The 23,088-nt window shown below is 41.2% G+C and overlaps 1 protein-coding gene across 2 annotated transcripts in view; it reads left to right on the plus strand.

The window, feature by feature from the left end:
* Window positions 1-5,608, plus strand: part of Npffr2 (neuropeptide FF receptor 2) — a 51,224-nt gene extending 45,616 nt beyond the window's left edge. Inside the window, exon 4 of one of the 2 annotated variants that reach the window (XM_029545348.1) lies at window positions 4,439-5,264. In XM_029545348.1, the coding sequence (XP_029401208.1) occupies window positions 4,439-5,264 (826 nt within the window). Of the gene's footprint in view, window positions 1-4,438 lie in introns of both variants that reach the window. The other variant, XM_021211228.2, reaches the window with a different exon arrangement.
* Window positions 5,609-23,088: the final 17,480 nt, after the last annotated feature.

Genomic DNA, 23,088 nt, shown 5'->3' on the forward strand with positions numbered 1-23,088 from the left:
ACAAGCCATTGCTGTTCTGTTGAGAAATTTTTTCCCTGTTCCCATATCTTCGAGACTTTTCCCCACTTTCTCCTCTATAAATTTCACTGTTTGTGGTTTTATGTGGAGGTCTTTGATCCACTTAGACTTGAGCTTTATACATCACATTCTTAAGAAACACATTAAAGACAAGGGTGTCCTACAAATTAATGTTATATAATAAGCAGGGATCTCTACAGTGAATGAAAACTATACTATCGATTGACATTTCTACTTCAATCTTAAGTTTAAAAAATTTACTTTCACCTACAGTTAGTACTTAAATGTCCTTAAATGCTTTGACCTATATTTCTGATATGACACTTGAAAAAAATTTTTTTAAATATTGGCCCTCTTTACTTTTCAAATGTAAATGAGATTAAAATCAAGCAATTTAATGCTGTTTTTTAGCGGTTAATGTTAGATTAAAATGAATGAAGCTGGACAGCATAAGTCCATGATTCAATTTGTGTACATTTCAAAACCATATACTGCTGGAGAGATTGCACAATGGTACCCACAATATGTGAAATCTAAAAAACTCCAGATGCAGACTAAACAGCTGGAAAAGCAGAAATGCATGTACAGGAGGGGTGACTAGCAATGTCAGAATGTCTCTGCAAACAGGAAGATGAGTGCATCTGGGGAGCTGACAAGAGGACGGCAGCTTCAGCTGTAAGACTGCATGCTGTAGGGAAGAGAGATAACATTCGCCTGGTCTGGAGAACAATGACCCTGAGGGACATCATGTATTTTATTCCACTTTTTATGCTTGAAATTTTAATGAGGTCTTAACAAATGAACGCAAAGTCATTTTATTCTTTTGCATGGTAGCGCGCCTTGATCTCCAGCTGGTTATTAACTTTTTGATTGTATATTTTACATATGTCCTAGGTAGTGCTTTGTCAACCTTACACAAGATAATAAGCTAGAGTCATCTGAGAGGGAGGAGTTTCAACTGAAAAAAAAAAAAAAAGCCCCCATAAGCCCCAGCCTGTAGGCAAGTCTGTGTGAGGGGATTCTTGATTAATTGATGTGTGTTGGGAGGTGCAGGTCATTAGGGGTGGTACTATCCCTGAGTAGGTAATCCTGGGATAATTAAGAAAAAAAAAATTGTTCAAGCTAATATGTGGCACTCTTCCATGGCCTCTGCCACCAGGGGTCCTGTCCTGACTTCCCTCAGTGATGCAGAGTGACCTGAGAATTATAAGCTGAAATAAATCCTCCCTCCTTCATTGATTTTGGTTGTGATCTTTTGTCTGCTGTGTTTTATTTTTTTGAGACAGAGTTTCAGTAGGTAGCCTTGGCTGGGCTGGAATGAACTATGTAGACCAGGCTAGTCTCAGACTCATAGAGATTCATCTGCTGCAGCATTTTGAGTGTTGGGAATAAAGGCCTGCACCACCATGCCCTGTCTTGGTCATCATCTTTATCATGGCAATAGAAACCCTAACTAAGACCACATATAGAGTTAAATATTAAAAATGATCCCGCCAACTCTCCTGCCCCGCTGGGCCATGGTCCCGCTCTAATACTGGCACTGATGGGCCCTAACACTATGTCGTGGTGGGGTCCCACTTGGTGTTCTCGCTGCCAAGCTACTGTCTCCCCTAGCCCCCGCTGCACTTGTCACATCACCGCTATCTCTTCCTCAACCACAACCCATGCAGTCGGCGTTCCCACATTCCAATAACTAAATGTAACAGCCAACCTAGCGGCTGCATCTCACAACACCTAGTACCCTGGTAGAATCACGACTCCCAGTGCTTAATTAACCAATCAAATTATGTATCAATAATATCACAATTTACACGATGCCAATACAATAATTTCAGAGCCAATTGATAGTGATAAAAGCTCTCTTCCTTGTGAAATCATAGCTACTTGTGACTGACAAATGCCACACACATACATGTCCTAAGCCAACTTGATTCTTCTCCCTACCCTCTAGCAAGCTCCCTCTCTCTGCAACTCTTAGCACCGCCCTCTTTTCCCTGTCCAATCACAGACCTCCTCTGCACTAATATAATTGGACAGGGAAACTCCTGTGACACAGCATGTTGGAAGTTTTTTTTCACAGTTATAAGTTTAGTGTCATTTATTTAATTTTTAATAATCCAGAGAAAGAACCAACATTATATAATAATAATATCAAGCTATCACTCTTATTTTATTAATACATTTTAATCTTTGACAATCTCATGCATGTATGTGGTTCATTCTGATGACTCTCTCACAGCCTCTCTTATCTCTCTGCTCCCACCACTGCCAGCATTCCTGCCTTCTCTCCTACAAATCTCTTCCCCATACTTACGACATGCTATTTTGTTTTGTGTCACATAGAGTTTACTAAGACTGTTTATGTGACCGTGCCTTTGCAACTGTCTTAGAGCCTTCTGGGCTCACCACTGGGTACACAGTGGTTGCCAAGTCTCACCACTTTCAGAATGTGTTAGCAGAATATATTTAGCAGTAAGTCACATGGCTCCATGAGCCCCCCTCTCCATGCACAGTTCACTGCTGGATGGGCCAAACTTGTACAGGTCCAAAACTGCTAGATATATCTGCTGTGAGCTCATGATTGCAGTGGCCATATCACAGCCTTTCTGCTTTGAACGTAGCCTTTCATAGCCTTTCTCTGCAACTCCTGAGCTTTAAGGAGATAGAGCGTATGTCTTCTTAGGTTCTGAGTCTTCAACTCTCAATTATTCTTAGCATCTTGTGAAACCATGGGTATCTGCATTCAACAACATTCATTGAAGAGGGCCTTCTACGAAGTTAAGGTTGAGCATAGCTGTCATCTGTGGTTGTAAATAAAGGTATTCAAAAGTAACGATTGATGCTATTTCACTTTAGCTAAGTGGCAGTAATAGATTCCTCCCTTGAGCCTGAAACCTCTTGAATCAGGGTATTTGACTTGGTGTAGAGTACTAGGCAAGGTTCCGTCTTGTGGAGCAGACTCAGAGTCAGTTCCATAGGGGAACTGGTTTCACCCCTAGCAGCTGTGTCAGTTTCCCCAATGAGCACATCTTGCCTGGCAGACTGGCTAATAATGTTCACAGCTGAGTAAGAACATTTATATCCTAACTGCCTCTGGTACCCTGCAGAGCACCATCTGGCACTATGTAAGCTAGCCAGAAGAAAGTTTCCAGCTCAGTACTAGCTTCATTTCTCTATATCTTGCATGTAAGGTATGTGTCGTCTTCAGCAACAGAGTCTTATTGCACCTTTGTTTAGCAACTATGTGTCACAGAAGTTAATTTGGAATTTCTATTCAGCCATTACTTTCTTTATCTGCATATCTGTCTGCCAGGTAATAAAATCTGCTTTAGAATCTCACAAAAACAAAACATATATTAAATAGGTGATAATATTAAAAAATGATACTATTGCCTAAGAGCACATACATATTATAATTATTATAATGGACATCTAACAATAATAAGAATCACAATGATAAAAGCGGTAAAAGTCCCGAACAGAGTTTGAATCGCCAAGCTCAACAGGGAATGGAGAAGGAGTCGTCATCAGGCTTCATGATGGTGCTTCTCAGATCCATATAATTGGGAACTATCTAAGACCACCTTTTGGTGTAGGGCGTTAATAATTTATTACTCTTGTGAATCTGTGGGCTGAGTGAGCACCACTTTCAGTCTCCTGCTGCCTGGATCATTCATGCTGCAGTGTTACTCTCAATTAAATTGAGACTGATGTATCTAATGTTCCCCGGGGCCTTTCCCCATGTGCTTCTCATCCAATTTAAGTTTCCTGGAACCCAGAAGCTGCACTTTCAGAAGAAGCATCCAAAAGGCCCGTCCTGATGTACATTCTTGTTAATGTCTACTAGCCAGAACGCATTCCACGGCCAAGCAAAGAAATGAAATATTGGGAACATTAAGAACCTGAGGGGGAATTGGTTCATGGATTGCTACTAGCGAGCTCTCTCCTGCAGTACAGTAGATCTGGCTGTCTACTGAACCTACTGTTCTGCAATCCAACTGCTTGGGTTGAAATAATGCATAACAATAAATGCAATTGTAACATTTCCTGAATCATTATATTTTAATTTTTCATATTTAAAAGAATATCTCATGCAAGCCCATGGGACTAAGTCTATGGCAGAGTTCTAAGGGGGCTGTCTATAGATGAATAGAAAATATTCAATATATTCTAATGTGATACAATTATCACTTTTTCTCATGAATAGCATCTGAACGGCTATTTGCATTCATGAGATCGCATGAAATGAAACAGCATTCATTTACTTTGAATTAAAACATATCACCTGTCTGTTCCATAAGTCAGCGAGTCATACTGCATTACCACAGGTGCTAAGTTTCTGTGTTTTCAAAGACAATGAAGATGGATGTCCTCGGACTTGTTGATGCAGTGCCGCACTGATCTGTACCTCTCCTTGCAGATTCCGCTGTGTGGTCTACCCCTTTAAGCCAAAGCTCACCATCAAGACAGCCTTTGTCACAATTGTGATCATCTGGGGCCTGGCCATCGCCATAATGACTCCATCTGCAATAATGTTACATGTACAAGAAGAAAAATACTACCGCGTGAGACTCAGCTCCCACAATAAAACCAGCACAGTCTACTGGTGTCGGGAGGACTGGCCAAGACAGGAAATGAGGAGGATCTATACCACAGTGCTATTTGCCACCATCTATCTGGCTCCACTCTCCCTCATCGTTATCATGTATGCAAGGATTGGGGCTTCGCTCTTCAAGACATCAGCACACCGCACAGGCAAGCAGCGTCCAGAGCAGTGGCATGTATCCAAGAAGAAACAGAAGGTCATCAAGATGCTGCTGATTGTGGCCCTCCTCTTCATCCTTTCCTGGCTTCCCCTGTGGACCCTGATGATGCTCTCAGACTACGCTGACCTGTCCCCTAACAAACTGCGTATCATCAACATCTACGTCTACCCATTCGCCCACTGGCTCGCCTTCTGCAACAGCAGTGTCAACCCCATCATTTATGGATTCTTTAATGAAAATTTTCGCAGTGGTTTCCAAGATGCTTTCCAGATCTGCCCAAAGAAAGCCAAACCCCAGGAAGTCTATTCCCTGAGAGCTAAACGAGACATCGTCATAAACACATCTGGCCTGCTGGTCCAGGAACCGGTGTCTCAAAACCCAGGTGGGGAAACTTTGGGATGTGGAAAAAGTGCAGACAATCCCACACAGGAATCCTTGATAGAGGAAATGGGAGAAGCTACTAACAGTACCGAGGCTTAAAAAGATAGTGTGGACCCTAGTGCTCCCTGATGTCAGAGAGTATTAAATATTGCTGCTTGTTGTGGCTTTTCATTTCTTATATTCTGATGAGAACATTTACTGAAAGCCCTCTTCGTCAAAAATAAAAGTATGAAAGTGGTCTTTCTAACCAGGCTTATGGTACATGAAATATTCAGCGACTTTCATGTTTGCCTGAAGTGTTTCAAAAGTCCGACTTTTCCCAATTTAACCATTTATTTTAGATGAGTCAAGTAAATCAAGCACATGTGTCTTTGTCTGTCTGTCTCTCTACCCATCCATCTTTTCTTCTTTCATCCATCCTCAATTTATCTAGAACAGGAGCTCTCAACTTGTGGGTCACGACTACTTTGGAGATCAAACGATCCTTTCACAGGGGTCACCTAAAATCATCAGAAAATGCAGATATTTATACTACACTCAGAACAGTAGCAAAATTATAGTTATGAAGTTGCAATGAAAGTGATTCAATGGTTGGAGGTCCCCACGACATGAGGAACTGTTTTAAAGGGTCACAGCATTAGGAAGGTTGAGAACCACTAATTCAGAAGGACACACATCTCCCTAAATTGTGCTGGATATACTTTGCATGGAAGTACATTTTGTCAATTATAATTGATTTTCTATTTGAAATTAATATGCTCTGCTTTTGAAATGGGCTCAGTCTTTGAAGGAAACTATTGCATTACCCGAATCTTTGCTACTGATTTCTCATTCCTGGTGATCAATCTGGGTTACTCTTAAAGCAAGATGCTGTGAGCCTATCAGTAATGACGCCCCTGGCCACTTCACCTCAGGTGCTAGAACTGCAATACCAAGGAAAGGAAATTGAATTTCTTACAATTTAAAAGGTTTGTTTTGTTTTTCCTTTGAAAACTAAAAAGTTAGAGAAATCATAATACTCAATAGAAGTTACTGCTAGGGCTAGATGGCTCAGTGGTCAAGCCCATTCGTGGCTCTTGATGACTGACTACCATTACCCACCCGGTGGTGCTTCTTGACCATCCATTGCCTACATCCCAGGGTATCTAAACCCTTTGCTGACTTCTCCAGATACAGGGCACAGATGTGGGGCAGATATACCCACACAGGCACACATACATATAAATACTAAATATATCTAAGAAAGTTCTTAAAAGAGATGACTGTTGATTTCTAATATTTTCATAGGTTAAGATCTGTATTTTAACAATGTCCAAGCAAAAGAGAAAATCCTTACATAGTGCAGCAGGTGGCAGGGAGCACCACTTTCCTCTTCTCTTTTAAAAAGGGACATCAGAGCTGCTCGGTTGTTATCCTAAGAGTTCCCTGGCATAGAGACAGAGCAAGGACTCTTTTTTTCAAACTTTCTACTAGAACCAATATTTGAAAATGTCACACATAGACTACTAGGTTGGCACTAAGGTGTAAGATCTGATAACCCCCTGTTGCCATCATCATTACACCAGCAGAATAATGTCTTCAAGTAGCAAGCCTATCTGAGTTCAGACAGGTTCCCAGAAAGTGGGACATTACAACAAAACGGTTTGCTTGGCAAAGGAAAATAACTTCTGGATATTGAAATAGCATGTCCTTATAGTCACTCATTGCTGTAGTTCAAGTTGAAAGGTTTGGCCCCAGGCTAGCCCATGTCTGACCCACATCTACTCTCTGTGTCTCTGATAAAGAATATTTCATAAACTCTTATCAAACTGCGGTGCTCAGCCTAGATTGTGATTTTCATTTTCTATATTTTCCGGTTTTGACTTCCTGTGTCACCATTCTTTAACATCTGTTCTAAAGAGCCCCCTTAAGAAGTCTATCTGCATTCTTAGTGCAAGTAACTCCATCATCATTCCAGCACATTTATGATGTCCAGATGACAGTAAATGGGAGCAACAAAGAGAAGGATGGAGAACACTAAAACAACCAGACATTTGTACTATTTAGAGTATGGAGTTATAACAGGGTATGATTACATCTGCCAGGGTGAGACTTCAGACAAATACATTTTCTATAGCTAAATTTTTTTGCCTGTGCAAGACTTCAATCACAGTGGTTCTATGCCTTTGCTATTCTGTGCCTATCAAGTGATGGGAGAGACAAGCTTGTAAAATACAAAGGAGAGTGGTTATCACTTACTATGGGGAAACCATTGCTATTTTGGTTATATTATAGTTATAATAATATAACAAATAGTACAATAGTATAATAATCTTACTATCATGCAAAACAATTTCAAAATGGATGCTAAGCCTCCCCAAATACTCTGATGTATATGGTGTCTCCATTTTTCAGAGGGCAGCAATGAGTTCTGGTTTTCTCAAATTCTTTTTTTCTAAAAACATGTATATGCTTGAACGTTTGTAGGAGGTACATGATACATGTATGTAGTGCATGTATGGAAACCAAGACAGGTTGTTCGATCCCCTAAAGTTTCAGTTAATACGTGGTTATGAACCACCTGATGTAGATGATGGGACTAAAACTCAGGTTCACTGGAAAAGAAGAAAGCTCTCTTAACTACTGAACTATCTCTACAACCCATGTTCCTAAAATCCCCAAAAAACAAGTTGGGAAGTCAATAGATATAATTCAAAAAAAATTTATATTTTTCCCCAATGTTAACTCATCTTTGTGTTCTTGTGAATTTGTTTTGAACTACTTTTTCAATAGCTATTCTATTGATTGTGCAATGAATAGCTTTTATTTGTTGAATTTTGGAGAATTGCAGGTGGTAAACAGAACAGAATTAGTTCTATATCTTTCCTCTCATAAATGAAAACCATTGGCTTAAAGACTTATTTTAACCAGCCCCAGGCTCAGCAAGTCCATCATCAGAGAACACCCTTGAGGAATGACAAGGTTGACAATTATAATAGCAGTGACAGGACAGACACACTTGAAATACTTTTGGCTTTTACTGTGGTTTTGTCACAAAGTAATATGTGCATAGCCCATGCTGTCATGGCTGTCTTGGAGCAGCCTCTGTAGACAATTGTTTTCCTCAACTTAGTTACCCAAAGAAGTGAGAACACATTTGAATTCACTGCTTTGCTTACTAGCCAGTGCAGTTGAACATTGCTCTTTGTTTCTTTTCTTTTCTTTTCTTTTCTTTTCTTTTCTTTTCTTTTCTTTTCTTTTCTTTTCTTTAAGGTAAAATTTTTACCAGCTTTATTGAGATATAATTTGTATGTGATACAATTTATTTGTTGGCAGTATACAGCTTAGTATATTCTTTCTTTTTATTAGATATTTTCTTTATTTACCTTTCAAATGCTATCCTGAAAGTTCCCTATACCCCCCACCCACGACTGCTCCCCTACCCACCCACTCCCCCCATCTTGGCCCTGGCATTCCCCTGTGCTGGGTCATATAAAGTTTACAAGACCAAGGGACCTCTCTTCCCAATGATGGCCGAATAGGCCATCTTCTGCTACATATGCAGCTAGAGACACGAGCTCAGGGGGTACTGGTTAGTTCATATTGTTGTTCCACTGCTTGTGGACGTTGTACATCGTGGTGCGGAGCCTAGTGCGCACCACGATGTACAACGTCCACAAGCAGTGGAGCATGTGTCCTTATTATCAGTTGGGACATCTGGGTATATGCCCAGGAGAGGTATTGCTGGAACTTCTGGTAGTACTATGTCCAATTTTCTGAGGAAACACCAGACTGATTTCCAGAGTGGTTATACAAGCTTGCAATCCCACCAACAATGGAAGAGTGTTCCTCTTTCTCCACATCCTCACCCGCATCTGCTGTCATCTGAATTTTTGTTCTTATCCATTTTGACTGGTGTGAGATGGAATCAAGTTTGTTTTGACTTGCATTTCCCTGATGATTAAGGATGTTGAACATTTTTTCAGGTGTTTCTCAGCCATTCGGTATTCCTCAGTTGAGAATTCTTTGTTTAGTTCTGTACCCCATTTTTTAATGGGGTTTTTTGAATTTCTTGAGTCCATCTTCTTGAGCTCTTTGTATATACTGGATATTATCAGATTTAGGATTGGTAAAAAATCCATTCCCAATCTATTGGTGGCCTTTTTGTCTTGTTGACAGTGTCTTTTGCCTTACAGCAGCTTTGCAATTTTATGAGGTCCCATTTGTCAATTCTTGATTTTACAGCACAAGCCATTGGTGTTCTGTTGAGAAATTTTTTCCCTGTTCCCATATCTTCGAGGCTTTCCCTCACTTTCTCCTCTATCAATTTCAGTGTCTCTGGTTTTATGTGGAGGTCTTTGATCCACTTAGACTTGAGCTTTGTACAAGGAGATAAGAATGGATCAATTCTCATTCTTCTACATGATAGCCGCCAGTTGTGCCAGCACCATTTTTTGAAAATGCTGTCTTTTCCCCACTGGATGGTTTTAGCTCCCTTGTCAAAAATCAAGTGACCATAGGTATGTGAGTTCATTTCTGGATCTTCAATTCTATTCCCTTGATCTACATGTGTGTCGCTATACCAGTACCACGCAGTTTTTATCACATAAGGTCAGGCAGGGTGATTCCACCAGAGGTTCTTTTGTTGTTGAGAATGGTTTTTGCTATCCTAGGTTTTTTATTATTCCAGATGAACTTGCAAATCGCCCTTTCTAACTCTGTGAAGAATTGAGTTGGAATTTTGATGGGGATTGCATTGAATCTGTAGATTGCTTTTGGCAGGATGGCCATTTTGACTATGTTAATCCTGACAATCTGAGTTGCTCTTTGTTTCTAACTCATTTATATCTCTTCTTCTGACTTTTGGACCTACTTCTCCAGGTTTGTCTTTCTGTTTATTTCTTCATACTTTTTCTGTTTTAGCTACATCAGTCCTCAATAGCAGGAAGAATTTTATTTTATTTTTTTAAGACAGTATCACTTCATGGTAGCAGAAATATCATAGTTTATTTTTTTTAATATTGTTGATGCTTTTGATTGGAAGAGACCCAAGTGTTTACAAACACTTACCTGTCTACTTTTCTGCCCTTACCAACTTCTCTAGAAACCAGCAAGCATCGCCCTGGCTGCCTGGCTAGCTCCTCTCTCCTCTCAAGTCCTCTGTGGTTCCTGGTTTCTTCACCTGTCTTCTTCCAGATGTATTTATCTCATTTCCCTCCACACACTGGCTCCTTCTCTCCCTGCAGGACTCAGCTCAAGTCTCTCCTGCTCATTTTCCCCATTAAATCTCATTATCTCTAATTGTCTTGAAATTTCACCTCTATACTTATGTAATATCACTTTGGTAGAGTGTATAGTACACTACCAAACACTAAATATAAGGCTAAGTTTCTTATCTCACACCTCATTTTATTTCTGGTCCTTAAGAGAGTATTTGGCACACAATAGATACATGATAAATATTTGTGGAAAAATAAATTGAACAGTTACAAACACCTTACGGGCTTTGTTCTTTAATTATGAACAAGTCATATTTTCTTTTCCTTGGTGAGAGAAAACCAAGAATGCAATAGAAGTATTAGGTAATCCTGAAATGCAAATTAAGTAAAATGAGAGTCATTCCTTCTGTTACTTTCATGTCACAATCACTGTTCTGTCACTCTGGGGCATGTGCATGCTTTCATTAATAAGGATATAATTCTGTGACACGTTTTATGCCTGGTTTATTAAATATATCATCGATATGTTTCCATGTTGTTTAAAAGCTTCCCAAATACTTTATTAATTTCAATGCCATTCTACTAAGTGTCTCTGTAGCTGGAAATGTCACCAAAGTCTTAATTTGTAAAGTGTGTGCTTATATAAAAATCTCATAACAACAGGAATATTGCAGCATCCCAGAATAGACCTAGAAGAAATGAAATTGCTTGGCTAAAATGCATTTGTTAATGTTTTAATGCTCATTATAATATATCGTTTAATTCTTTAGAAACACTCTGTACTCATTTGTGGTATAAGGTTATCTGTTCATATGTGCTCTCAAATACTGTAAAAACTTTTCTTTCTAATCAGTTTGGTGAGAATGTATTACCTCATGCATTATGGTGTGAGTGGTTAATGTTTCCCACAGGCTCATGTGTTTGAATACTTGGTCCCATAAATCTGTGTATGATATCTTGCTAAGTTTAGAGAGTTTTCAGGCTATAGGCTATGTAGCAGAAGTATGTCACTTAGAAGAAGCCAGGAAGATGGTCTGCTTCTTGCCCCATGCTCTCTGCTGCCTGATCCAACAAGGTGTCAACAAACACTGCAGGAAGGTCCTGCTACTGTGGACTAAGAATTTCTAGGTGTCATGTCCTTCCTTCTGTGATGAACTATAACCTCTGGAACTGTGAGCCAAAATACACCTTTTTTTTTTTTTTTTAATCTTAAGATGCACTATTAGGTACCTTAATCACAATGATGACAAAGGCACCTGATACACAAAATGGTACTGAGAAGTGGGGTAATTTCTGTGATAAACCTGCCCATGTGGTTTTAAACCTTTGGAACTGGTTTATAAAAGGAGTACGGAACAGCTTAGAGCTTCCCTTCTCTTGTGTAGCTTAGATCCTGGAACTCTGACTACAGATATGGAAGAAAGGAAGACAGGACTGACACATGAATACAGGCTCAGTAAAGCCAGGATCAGGTGGGCTTCTCTAGCAGCTGCGACCTGGAACCTCAACATGGTGTCGACTAGTCTCGATAGGAGAGACTGTAGGCATGCAATCTCTGGCTACAAACAGAAGAAGCTGCAGTTATCAGTTTTGTGCACAATGATCAGTTGTTCACGGACACTCAGACTCCCAAGGAGACCCTTACTTACCCCTCTTCAGCCTACCCCATATAAGGAACTGCCTGGCTTTGCCAACATGAGTTTGAGCCCACATCAAATACACATTCATGCAGGACTTCACACACCCAGGGTTTCCTCTGCTCCCTACAGAAGCTATGGATTAAAAAATACCTAAACTGTTGAGAGCAGAGTATTAGAGGGTCATTTTGATGGAAGCCTGAAAGACCAGAATGCCGAGGGAAATGCAGACTCTGACTAAGAGGTTTCAGAAAGGAACAGGAGTGTATTGGGAGCTCTGTTAATGTAATGTCTTAATGTAACACTAAGATATGAGTGTTACATTATGCCCATTAATGTGGCTCCTTTCTGTGCATACCCTCAAAATAACCCTCAGTCCCTGGTATAGCTGTTTTGCAGTGCTATTGGCTTTGTGCATAGTGAGAATCTAGCACAGAAAGCAAAACAGGATGATGTGAGAAAGGTACATTTGATAAATGGGGAATGTGCATTCTAAATTTGGAAAGCTGAAGGAAACCCATTGCCATGGGGCCAGGTTCATTATTGGCTACACAATCAGCTCCAGGCCACCTAAGCTACAGGAGGAGGCTTCATCTGAAATCGATAAATAAATGAAGTCAAGGTGTGGACAAAGTAGATACAGAGAAATATCTATGGGTGTTTAAGAGTTCAGTGCCACTACGGGGAAATTGCTCCTTTCAAATGAACATAATAGCATGCCTTGAAAACAAGACTGCACTTGTGGGGAGCTCCAGCCTACAGAAATGAAAACCCATCTAAAAGACATTCATTTCCAAAGAAAATGGCACTACAGAGTACGCCACTTGGACAAGTCCACCAAAAAAAAAGAAATGATTTTTCAAGTCATCCAACTAGGCATTCAGAGGCCACTGTTGGAGGAGGGGAAGCTGAATCTCAAGCAGGCAGAAAAATCTGGCCTCCAACAGGGACCATACCTCCTAATCCTTCCAAATAGTTAATCAGCTGGGGACTAAGAATGCAAATTGTGAGCCTATGAGGCACATTCCCATTCCAGTGACCACAACAAGAAAGTGTGTTCCTCTGCAGCTTCCAGAAAGGAAGCCTTATAAATTTCTTGCAATTTAGCCCAACCAAGTCTTTGTTGGATTAAAAACCTACAGGTTAGTAAAATTAATGCATTCATTAAGCCAGTAAACTAGTGGAAATTTGTTATGTCCACAATAGAAATACTGTTGATTCTATGTGGGAGGAAGAAGAAGGAAATGGATACCATAGTAGACACAGCTATATGTATCACCTTGAAACATGTACATTGCCATAAAAGTTAGTTAAAAACAAATCTGGTTATAAGAAGCACTACTCCTGCAGGCTCAGAAGGAAATTAAGGAAATTAATTTTCCTCCAATAAACTGGAGGAAAGAAGATCTTTGGAACATGGTGGCATAGTTTGGCAGGATTGTATCCTGTTTTGAGAAACACATTGTTAACAGTGAACTTGTACATTCAGCAGAGGTCTGAAGGGCTTAGCTGGTGCTAGCCAGTAGGCAGAGGATATTTTTGAGAACTGTGTTATTAGTATACTTGATGGTTTATAGGTCCTTCATGTAAAAATCTAAAGAAGTCAAAAATTAACGATAAAACAGAACCATATCATGATGATTTGGGAAATTCGAAGGCTGCACAAATCACAAATTCAGGATTTGCCCTTCATTGCTAGCTGCTTGGTTTCATACAAGATCCAAACTCTCCATAAAATCAAGGATTCGCCGCTTGTTACCAGCTGCCTGGCTATGTGTGAGGGACTTAGTCTCCCCATCAAGTTCAAGATTGTGTGGTTGTTGCCAACTGCATAGTTGTTTAAGGAACTTAACTCTCTCCATCATATTCAGGATATATTGCTAATTGCTAGTTGCATGGTTTTGTGTGAGAGGATTAGCCTCGCTAAGCGTCAGTGTGCTCATCTGTGAAAAATATAAGAGCATGTGTTCACAGATGGCATCTATGCCATAAAGCACTGGACAATGTTTAGTTTTCTTACAGTCATCTCAGTAATTGGCCTCGCATGCCATATGTTTTGGGAGGACAAGTCTATTTTTCCAAAACAATTTCAAAACTATAATATGCTCATTGCACCTTGGATAAAAATTATGATACATGATTGTGAATTAGAGTGGATATAAATAAAAATACAAAAAAGTTTCCTATGAAGTGTTTCTTATGAATAAATATACTATGGTAGTGAGGGCATTATGAAGGTACTTTTGCTTATTTTTATTTATGTGTATTTGTGTGTGCGTTCCTGTCTGGATGTGTGCTATGTGTGTGAAGTGTCTGAGAAAACTTGAAGCTGGAGTCAGAGCTCTTGGAACTGGAGTTATACATGGTGTGAGGGGTCTGATATGGGTGCTGGGATGGAAATCGTGTCCTCTGCGAGGGTAGCAAGTGCTCTTAGGTGCTTACTTAGCTCCATGATCCTGCTTCTTTCAGTTACTCTCCAAAATCCAAAATATAATGAATGTGAGTAAGATTTCAGGAGAAGCACTTTATCAAGAATTTTATTACTTAGCATTTTCCTTTAGGAATTATTGTATGGATCCCATTTTACTGAAAAAAATTTTAAAAAATTAAAATGTATTTGGAAAATTATGTTGTGGCTACATCAGAATAGTTGTCTCTTTTTAAGACACAGTATGGTTTTTTTATAATGAGAAATCTAACTTAAAATCAATCATTCCAGTTATTTGCATTTTGTTGATTGGGCATATTTTTATACTTTTATTGAGGTATATATATATATATATATATATATATATATATATATAATATGCATATTAAAGGAAAAGCTGTGGGGAGTAAAGGTTATCATGTGATGAGCTTGAACACAAGCATCTCTGGATCACTCAGCTCCATCACAGTAGGGGCCTCTAAGGCCTTCTGACGTTTCCTTGTGTTCCTTTCTATGTGTCCTTCACTTGTAGGAAAATGCAATACAAGAGCTCTTCCCTTTCAGGATTTTCAGTACACAATATCACATTGTTATGTACTATGTTATATATCATTCCTTGAGTGTATTCGCCTACCATGGCCTTCTCTGCGCTTTTAGACTTAAGTATTGTATGTAATTACCACAGAGGCACTTTTTTGTCTTATCGGGTCTCATTAGCAAGACTGAATTCAGCTCAACTCTATACAGTTCTGGTTAGAGAGCTGTAGTGCTCTCCATCTACCCCAGCGTTTCTCGATCTGTGAGTCCTGACCCTTTCGGGGGTGTAAATGACCATTTTACAGGAGTAACTTAAGACTATCTGCATATCAGATATTTACATTATGATTCATAACAGAAACAAAATTACAGTTATGAAGTAGCAACAAAGTCATTTTATGGTTGGGGGTCAGCACAACATGTGGAGCTGTATTAAGGGGTTGAAGCATTAGGGAAGTTGAGAATGACTGTTCTAGCCTGTAAGAATTTGCTCTCCTCTCTAAACCATCCTGGCCATCTTACCATGCAGACATAATCATAATGGAAATAAAATAGGAAGAGGCAACAATAACAATGAGGTCCACACACACCTATATATCAATGGCTAAGAAGAGAACATGGGGGTTCCTAGGCACAAGTTAGGTGAGAAGACAATAAAATAAAGGTTTTGCTTGACTACTATAATCAAGAAAAATATATTGCTATGGACAAAAGGCTACAGTAATCTCCTTAAATGGAGATTATTATTTGCCTTCCAGATAAAGTTATAAGTCAGTTCTCAGAGGCAAAGTTTGTGAATTGAAGACCAGGTCCTCTTGAAGAATTATTTAGCTCTATTAAATATGCATGTATGAAAAATGGTACACAATTTCTTTTCCAAGACAGACTTGTAGCCAGAGAGTAAATTTCCACTGGGGGAAGAGTATGTCTGGATTGATGCACTACGCACTATAGACTTTAAACTGGCATTGTTCTGAGAATGGGGGCAGAAATATGATTACAGCTCCTAATTAACACTGAAGCAAATGTAGCCAGAGTGATTAACAAAGGACTGATCATAATGGGTCCAAGTAATAATTCTGCAGTTGTTTTTACGGTTTTAATCCCTCAGTGTATTTTTTAGGGTTGAAATATTTAGCAATTGGCAGATTCCTTCTCTCAGTTTCCAAATTTACAAAGTCAAGTGCATTTTTGTAGGAAAGGGTGCCACTTTGCAAAACTGTTCCCTTGATGTCTAAAGTCTAATAATACATGTAAAGCTTAATTTCCATCAAATAGTTACTTCTTAGAATAAACTTTTCTCTCTGAAATTTGTAGAATATTATACTTAACTTTTCTTAGAAATGCTGGATAAGTTGGCTTTATTCATTCTTCCCTATTCTTGTTAATATTTTTTCTATAATTTTATCTTCTTGAGTATAAATAGACCTATGACTTTCTTCTAACCAAAACAGTATAGCAAAGGTGCCCAAACATTGCCCTGTGTTCTTACACTTAAAAGAGATTCTGCCTTAACAGTAGACCTATGGCATCATATCTTGCTACCTGTGGAGTTGTAAGCTGTCTTGAATTCTCCAGTCTTAAGGAACTAAGACTTTTAGAAACATCTGATTCAAATAAGATACAGCGATGTATGTAACGTCATTTGTAGCAGCATACTTATGATCAAATTATGTAAAAGAGCCGCTTTTCTCTATCTTATTAATAACAGTATGAATGTTCGAGAGTCTCTTTTTAATTATGTCTGTTTCATGTTCACAAGATGGCTTCTAAGAGCCCATAATTCATCTCTTCATGGTTTAGAATGGTAGAAGTTTAACATACATTCAGAGACAAGTCACATGTGTCTCACTGAAGGAAGTGACCACGTCTGGAAAAAAATAGGATTTGCCTCATACATAGCATAGGAGTCAGATAAGCGGTTCCAACGAGTAAATAGAAGTATTGTGCACCTGTTAGAGAAAGAAGAAAAATAGATTTTTGAATAGGCATATTTATACAATTCCCTCATATGTCATTGCTATGCAACAAAACAAACATCTTTCCTAATACTATATTTTTGAAAATTCCTCCACCTCGTAAAAGACAATTTTCACACAAACTAAAGGCATCTTCAAAACACTTGTAAAACAAGACAGTGCAAATTCACGTTCTGCCATAGTTACCTGAGCATCCCCAGACAAGACAACAATGCCTATGGTTGCTAAAGGGAGCAGAGATAAACCACTCTGGAGACAGTGTTAGGAAACAGTATCTATTTTATTGTATGTGGGGAACCACTAGCATGGTGGAAGCCCAGGACTGTGATTGGTTAGCACATTATCCCAGAATGGATAGTGAGCACTCATACCACCAGGGTCTCAGTGCGGAAGGAGGAGTGGAGAATGCAGACTCATCTGCTGGCCAGCTATTGGCTTCCCATGCTCCTTCAGAATTCAGTGTTCTGACTTCTGGGGGCATTGCATGCCACAGTTATTATTTAGAAGCACAGTGTGCCAAGTAGGCTGGCTTCCACGTTGTGCCTGCATTTTCTTCTACAGTGCTCAGCTGCTGAATCGACTACCAAGTCACAATGATGTTACTAATTGTGGTCATGGATCTTCATGGTATATAACCAATGGCAAGTGATAACTTGAATCATTCTTCAAACAGAAAGCACAGCAAAGTATCTGCTGTAACAATTGCAACATGGATAAGGTAAAAAAAAAATGCATACAGTAATCTCTGGTCTTCACTCTAGTCTCTAGGCAATCTGGAGGATTCTACTTTTTAAAAGGGGGATATATGAAGAAAATGGCCCAGTTCTTGTGTGCATGGCTATGGAAACTGTACTGAAAAACTTTTCAGTCAGTAGCAATTTCTGGCATCTCTTTATTTGGCAGGAGATTTTCATCTGCTCATATTCTTAAAGTCCATAGACTAGTTATCAAAGACTTAGGTCTATCAAGTCAAGGTTCTTGGGGCCTGTTGCTTTATATCAGGCTCTCTTTGTTCTGTCTCTGAGATCAATGAACCACTTGCAACACTGCACTTCTGCCAATGTGTTACATAGCTGTGGGATCGTGAAAGGCAGCCCGTTTTCTGGTTGAATTAGGTTTAAACCCCAGAGACCCAGCAGGTATTGCTGCAAGGAATGGAAGGCGTTTGCCATGCTCCCAGACACTAGGCTCCTGACACGAGGCCTCAGCTCTCCATAATTCTGTGGCCTTCAGTCACATAGGATGACACCCCAAGCCCCTCCACAGGTAGAGGATGTGACTAGAGATCACACAGCCTCAAGACAGATCTCCATTTTAATGAGGTACCTAAAGGCCTGGAGGCTTAGCCAATTAAGCTCTCCTTCCCAAATACTCCTCCCTGCAAAAGGTATTTAACCTCAGGCCTGAGAAAGGGAGGTGGGGGATGGTTTCACTCATCACAACTCTCCTCCATGACAATAAATGCCTTAAAACCATGGACTGCCTCTTCTCATCAGGACCACTGTGGGGGAGCTGGAGGCCTCTCTGCGTTCTCAGCCGGGTCTCCACCAAGCCAAGCCACCAAGCCAAGGATACTTTTGTCTCTGTGGGACCCAGCCAGAGCTCTCTCCCCCAACTCCCTTTGGCCCCAGGCTAGTGGCCACCTGTGGGCCCACACTCTGCTCTCAGCTCTTCCGCAGTATCCAGTGGAGTCTACAGTGCCCAAGAGTGAGAACCTGCTATCTCTGGCTTCCATGTGACCCCTGAGCCTTACTCTGGCAGTTCCCGGGGGACCTCAGACTGTACTTCCCCGCCTCTGGAACAAGGTCCTGCGGCTTCTCACAGTCTGACACCCACCCAGTCGAGGCGTGGGGTGTACACAGTCAAACTTCCTTTGTCTGCCTCCACCAGCGGCCCTAGCCCTGTGGCAGACTGGACTCAGGACACCATTTTAACCCACACTTAGCTGCATCTCCTTGTAGTGTTCCTGCCTGCACGCAGACCGGCGCCTTGTCTGCATGGGCAGAACACCTTGGGGTGGGTTCGCACTCTTGCCTGCTGAACCCACTGTGGATTCGAACTGGAGGACGAGAACTCCTAAGAAGGAACAGGGCTGCAAAGGAAAATATTGGGCTCTGTCTAAGACATTCTGATCAAAGCCCCTATCTTTAATGTCAGGACTGGCTTAAATACAAAGAAGGGTTCCCAGCATGCCCCAGAGTCCCCTGAAGTTGCTACGAAGTTCTCGCGATGATGGGGGGCAGTCCGGGCGACAGTGGGCGGTCCAGCGGCGGCGGTCCGGCGGTGGGCGGTCCGGCGGCGGCGGTCCGGCGGTGGGCGGTCCGGCGGCGGCGGTCTGGCGGTGGGCGGTCCGGCGGCGGCGGTCCGGCGGTGGGCGGTTCTGCGACGGCGGGCGGTCCTGCGACGGCGGGCGGTTCGAGGACGCTGTGTTCTGGCTGGTCTGGTGCGCTCCAGCTGCTGTGCTCTGGTGTCCCTGTAAAAGGCAGGACCTAACATCTCCTTAGGTTGTAAGAGATGGGAACTAACTTAAACTTACAATGGAAGCATACTTATTTTTGGCTTTGTGTATGTATGTTTTGCTTCATGTATATAAGTGCACCATGTGAGTACAGTGCCTTTAAAGGCCAGAAGAGAGTATTAGATCCAAAGGAATTGGAGTTACAGTAGATTCTTAACAGCCATGTTGGTACTAGGGTCAATTCTTAGCCATATCTCCAGCCCTTACTTGCTTTTTATTTATTTTTATTACTATATTTCTTTAAGTGCTATCACCCATCTATTTATCATCTATCTACCTATGTATTTATTTATTGGGTTTTGAATGTTTTGTCTCTTTTTGTGTGTGATTTATTTACTTTGCATCCCAATCATAGCTTCCCTTCCCTCCCCTCCCCTCATTCCAGTCCTCCCTCTCACCTCCCTCCACACCATCCTCCTGTAGTCTTCCTCCCTTTCTCCTCAGAAAAGCCTTGGAAAAAGGAGCCCTCCAATGGGTAGATCCACCTTGACATATCAAGTAGCAGTAGGACTAGGCACATCTCTGTTTGTGGCCAGACATGGCAGCCCAGTTAAGAGAAAGTGATCCAAAGGCAGGCAACAGAGTCAGAGACAGCCCCTGCTCCTGCTGTTAGGGGTCCCACATTAAGACCAAGCTGCATATTTGTTAACATATGTGCAGGGGGCCTAGAGACCTAGGGCCTGTGTATGATCTCCTTTTCAGTGGTTCAGTCTCAGTGGGCCGCTTTGGGCCAAGGTTACTTGATTCTGTAGGTTTTCTTATGGTGTCTTTGGTCTCTCTGGGTGTTTCTGTAGGACCCCATTTTCAGGGACCCCCCTGAAGTCACAGGAGTCAGGGTTTCTCAGGAAACATGAGAGGCCTTCTTGTTGCAAAAGCACGAGGCAGTTTAATGGCGGAGCTCCAGGCCGGTGTGTACCTCACGCAGGAGGCAGAGGCATCGACCCCGAGACTCGAAAGCTAGGGGTTTTTATGGGGTACGGGTCAAGGGGTTGGGGAGAATTGGCGCACTTACACGTGATTGGCTCATTTGAATGTCAGCAAGGCAGTTACAAGTCAGCAGTATAGTACGTGTGGGCTTAGGGCGGCAGGAAATTCCAGAGGCCAGGGCTATCAGGGTTGACACAGTGCATCTGGGTAATGTATAACTTCAAACTGAGTCTTAACGAGCAGGGGTGAAGGAGCCGCTCTGCCAGATGGCTGTTGAGTCAGACCAGGTTCCTGCATTCCTTTCTCTTATCTTTGTGGCTAATTGATTCTAGTTTCAAGGCAATTTTTAACCTTAAGTTTACATCAAAGGAACCCTTTATGTCTTACATTATTTGAAATGTAAATTCCCAGCCTCAGGCTTCTAAGCTCACAAAACAACTCTCTGGACATAAGTTACGTGAATCCTAGGCCTTAAATTTCATTTCTCTTCAATCCCCCCCCCCCTTTTAACGATTCTAATCTTAGAATTAGAGTAACAATTCTGTCTCTAACAAAGGCAACTAGTTGATTAATTAAGCAGAGTCCAAAGGTTTAAGAGTAAAAGCAGAATTAACAGTGGCCCAGTGATTGCTCATTTCAATCCTTTGTCCCCCTCTTCCATAGACTTCTCCAAGCTCCACCTACTGTTTGGCTGTAAGTCTCTGCATCTGTTTCCATCAGCTTCTGGGTGAGCCCTCTCAGATGACAGCTAAGCTAGGCACATTTCTGGAAGGGTAGTGGAATATCTTAACAATGTCAGGGGTGAGCTTTCCCTCATGACGTGGGTTTCAGGCTGGGTCAGTCACTGGTTGGCTAGTCCTTCAAGTCTGCTTCATCTTTACCCCTGCACAGGAGAAGCTGTGGGTCTTTGATGTTGTGGCTGGGTTGGCGTCTCAGTCCCTTTGTTGGAAGTCTTTTCTGGTTACAGGCAGTGGCCATTTCAGGTTCCATAGTCCCCATTGTTATGCGTCTTAGTTATTCTCACAGGTTCCTGGGAGTTTCCGTTGTAGTAGGTATCTAGCTTGTACCAGAGTTGCTCCCTGACTGATTCCAGTTCTCTTTCCCCTTACTCTCCCCCTCTGTCCTCTCCTTACTTGGTCCCTCCTGCTCCCCTTTCTTACTTGCTTTATACATGAAAAAAAAAAAGATTCTACATTCTAAGTACTCTCTCTTTGGTAATGGAGGTATAATTGTACCCATGTGCTAAAGATTGGACTCTATCTTCTTTGATCTCTCAACTCTAGTTTCCCCTAGGTTGGCTGAATTCTCAGGCACAATCTCTTGTAAAATCTAAGACTCATATAAGATATGAGAAAAATATCATTTTCTTCAAATACGTGTTTGTTTGCTTGTTTGCTTTAATATTATTAGTTCTATGAGAGCTTTGTGCATGTTCATATTCACCCTTTCCATCCTCCCTTACCTCCTTCTCACCCTCCCTCCCACAGCTCCCCCCAAATCCACCCCCATTGCTACCACACAACTTTGTGTCCTTTTTATTTTAGCTCTTCGAGGAGTTGGCTGTCCAAATGTTCTTGGGTGTGTGACCTATCTCTGGAACATGGTCAACTTACCTGGGGATCCACCTTAGAGAAAACTGGCTCTTCTCCTCCCAGCAGCTAACAGTTGCCTATGGCACCATAGCTTGGGTGAGATTATATGCCCAACTCTCATCTTTATGCTGGCATTTGGTCTTTCTTTGGGGGGGGGGAGTTGTACAGATTTTATACATGGTGTTGAAATTTGCTGTGAGTTCATATGTGCAGCTGTCTTGCCATGTCCAGAAGATATTGTTCCTTGGATTCATCTACCACCCCTGGCTCTTATAGTCTTCTCTTCCATAATGATGCCTGAACACACACACACACACACACACACACACACACACACACACACACATTCCCTTTATGGCTGAGCTTTATACAGACTCTGACTGCTTGCTGTGTCTACATTAATCACCACCTACTGCAAATAGAAGCCTCTCACACCAGGGTTGAAAGGATTGATCTATGAGGATAAGAATAAGTAATTAGAAATTGGTTGAATGCTATGTCACTTTAGCAGAATAATAGTAGAAGGTTCTCCTCTAGTGCCTATGACTTGTCTAGCCATAGGTTTTTGCCTTGACAATGGTGCCAGTTATGGGCTTCACTTCATGTAAGAACTTACATCTAATCATAACATTGTTGGTAACTCCCATGTTGTTTGTGCCACTATTGTACCAGTAGGCATGTCTTGCTAGGCAAGTCGTTATTGGAGCTTTCAGAGTTCACAGCTTAGCATTACCGATGATTATCTGTCTCTTCTGACAGCATGTGTAGCACCTTTGGCATTATGAAAGTTAAGTAAAGGCAACACTTTCAGGTTCATGCTAGTTAGGTTTTACCATGTTCTGTGACTTGAGTATGTGGTGTATTCAGCAACAGGTTCTTACCATCAAGCTCTGGATGATAAGAGCAACAGCAATAGACTGTAATTTGTGGCTGACTATGGTACATTACTTAACAATACCTCTAAAAGAGGAAACCCATTCCAGGCAGTGGCCCTTTTGGTTACTCTCTGTTCTCTAGGAGCATTGTTATAAGGCAACCCCACTTTAAATCAATCTCTCTCTCTCTCTCTCTCTCTCTCTCTCTCTCTCTCTCTCTCTCTCTCTCTCT

This window comes from Mus pahari, chromosome 13 (genome assembly GCF_900095145.1).
Source record: "Mus pahari chromosome 13, PAHARI_EIJ_v1.1, whole genome shotgun sequence".
Taxonomy (NCBI): Eukaryota; Metazoa; Chordata; class Mammalia; order Rodentia; family Muridae; genus Mus; species Mus pahari.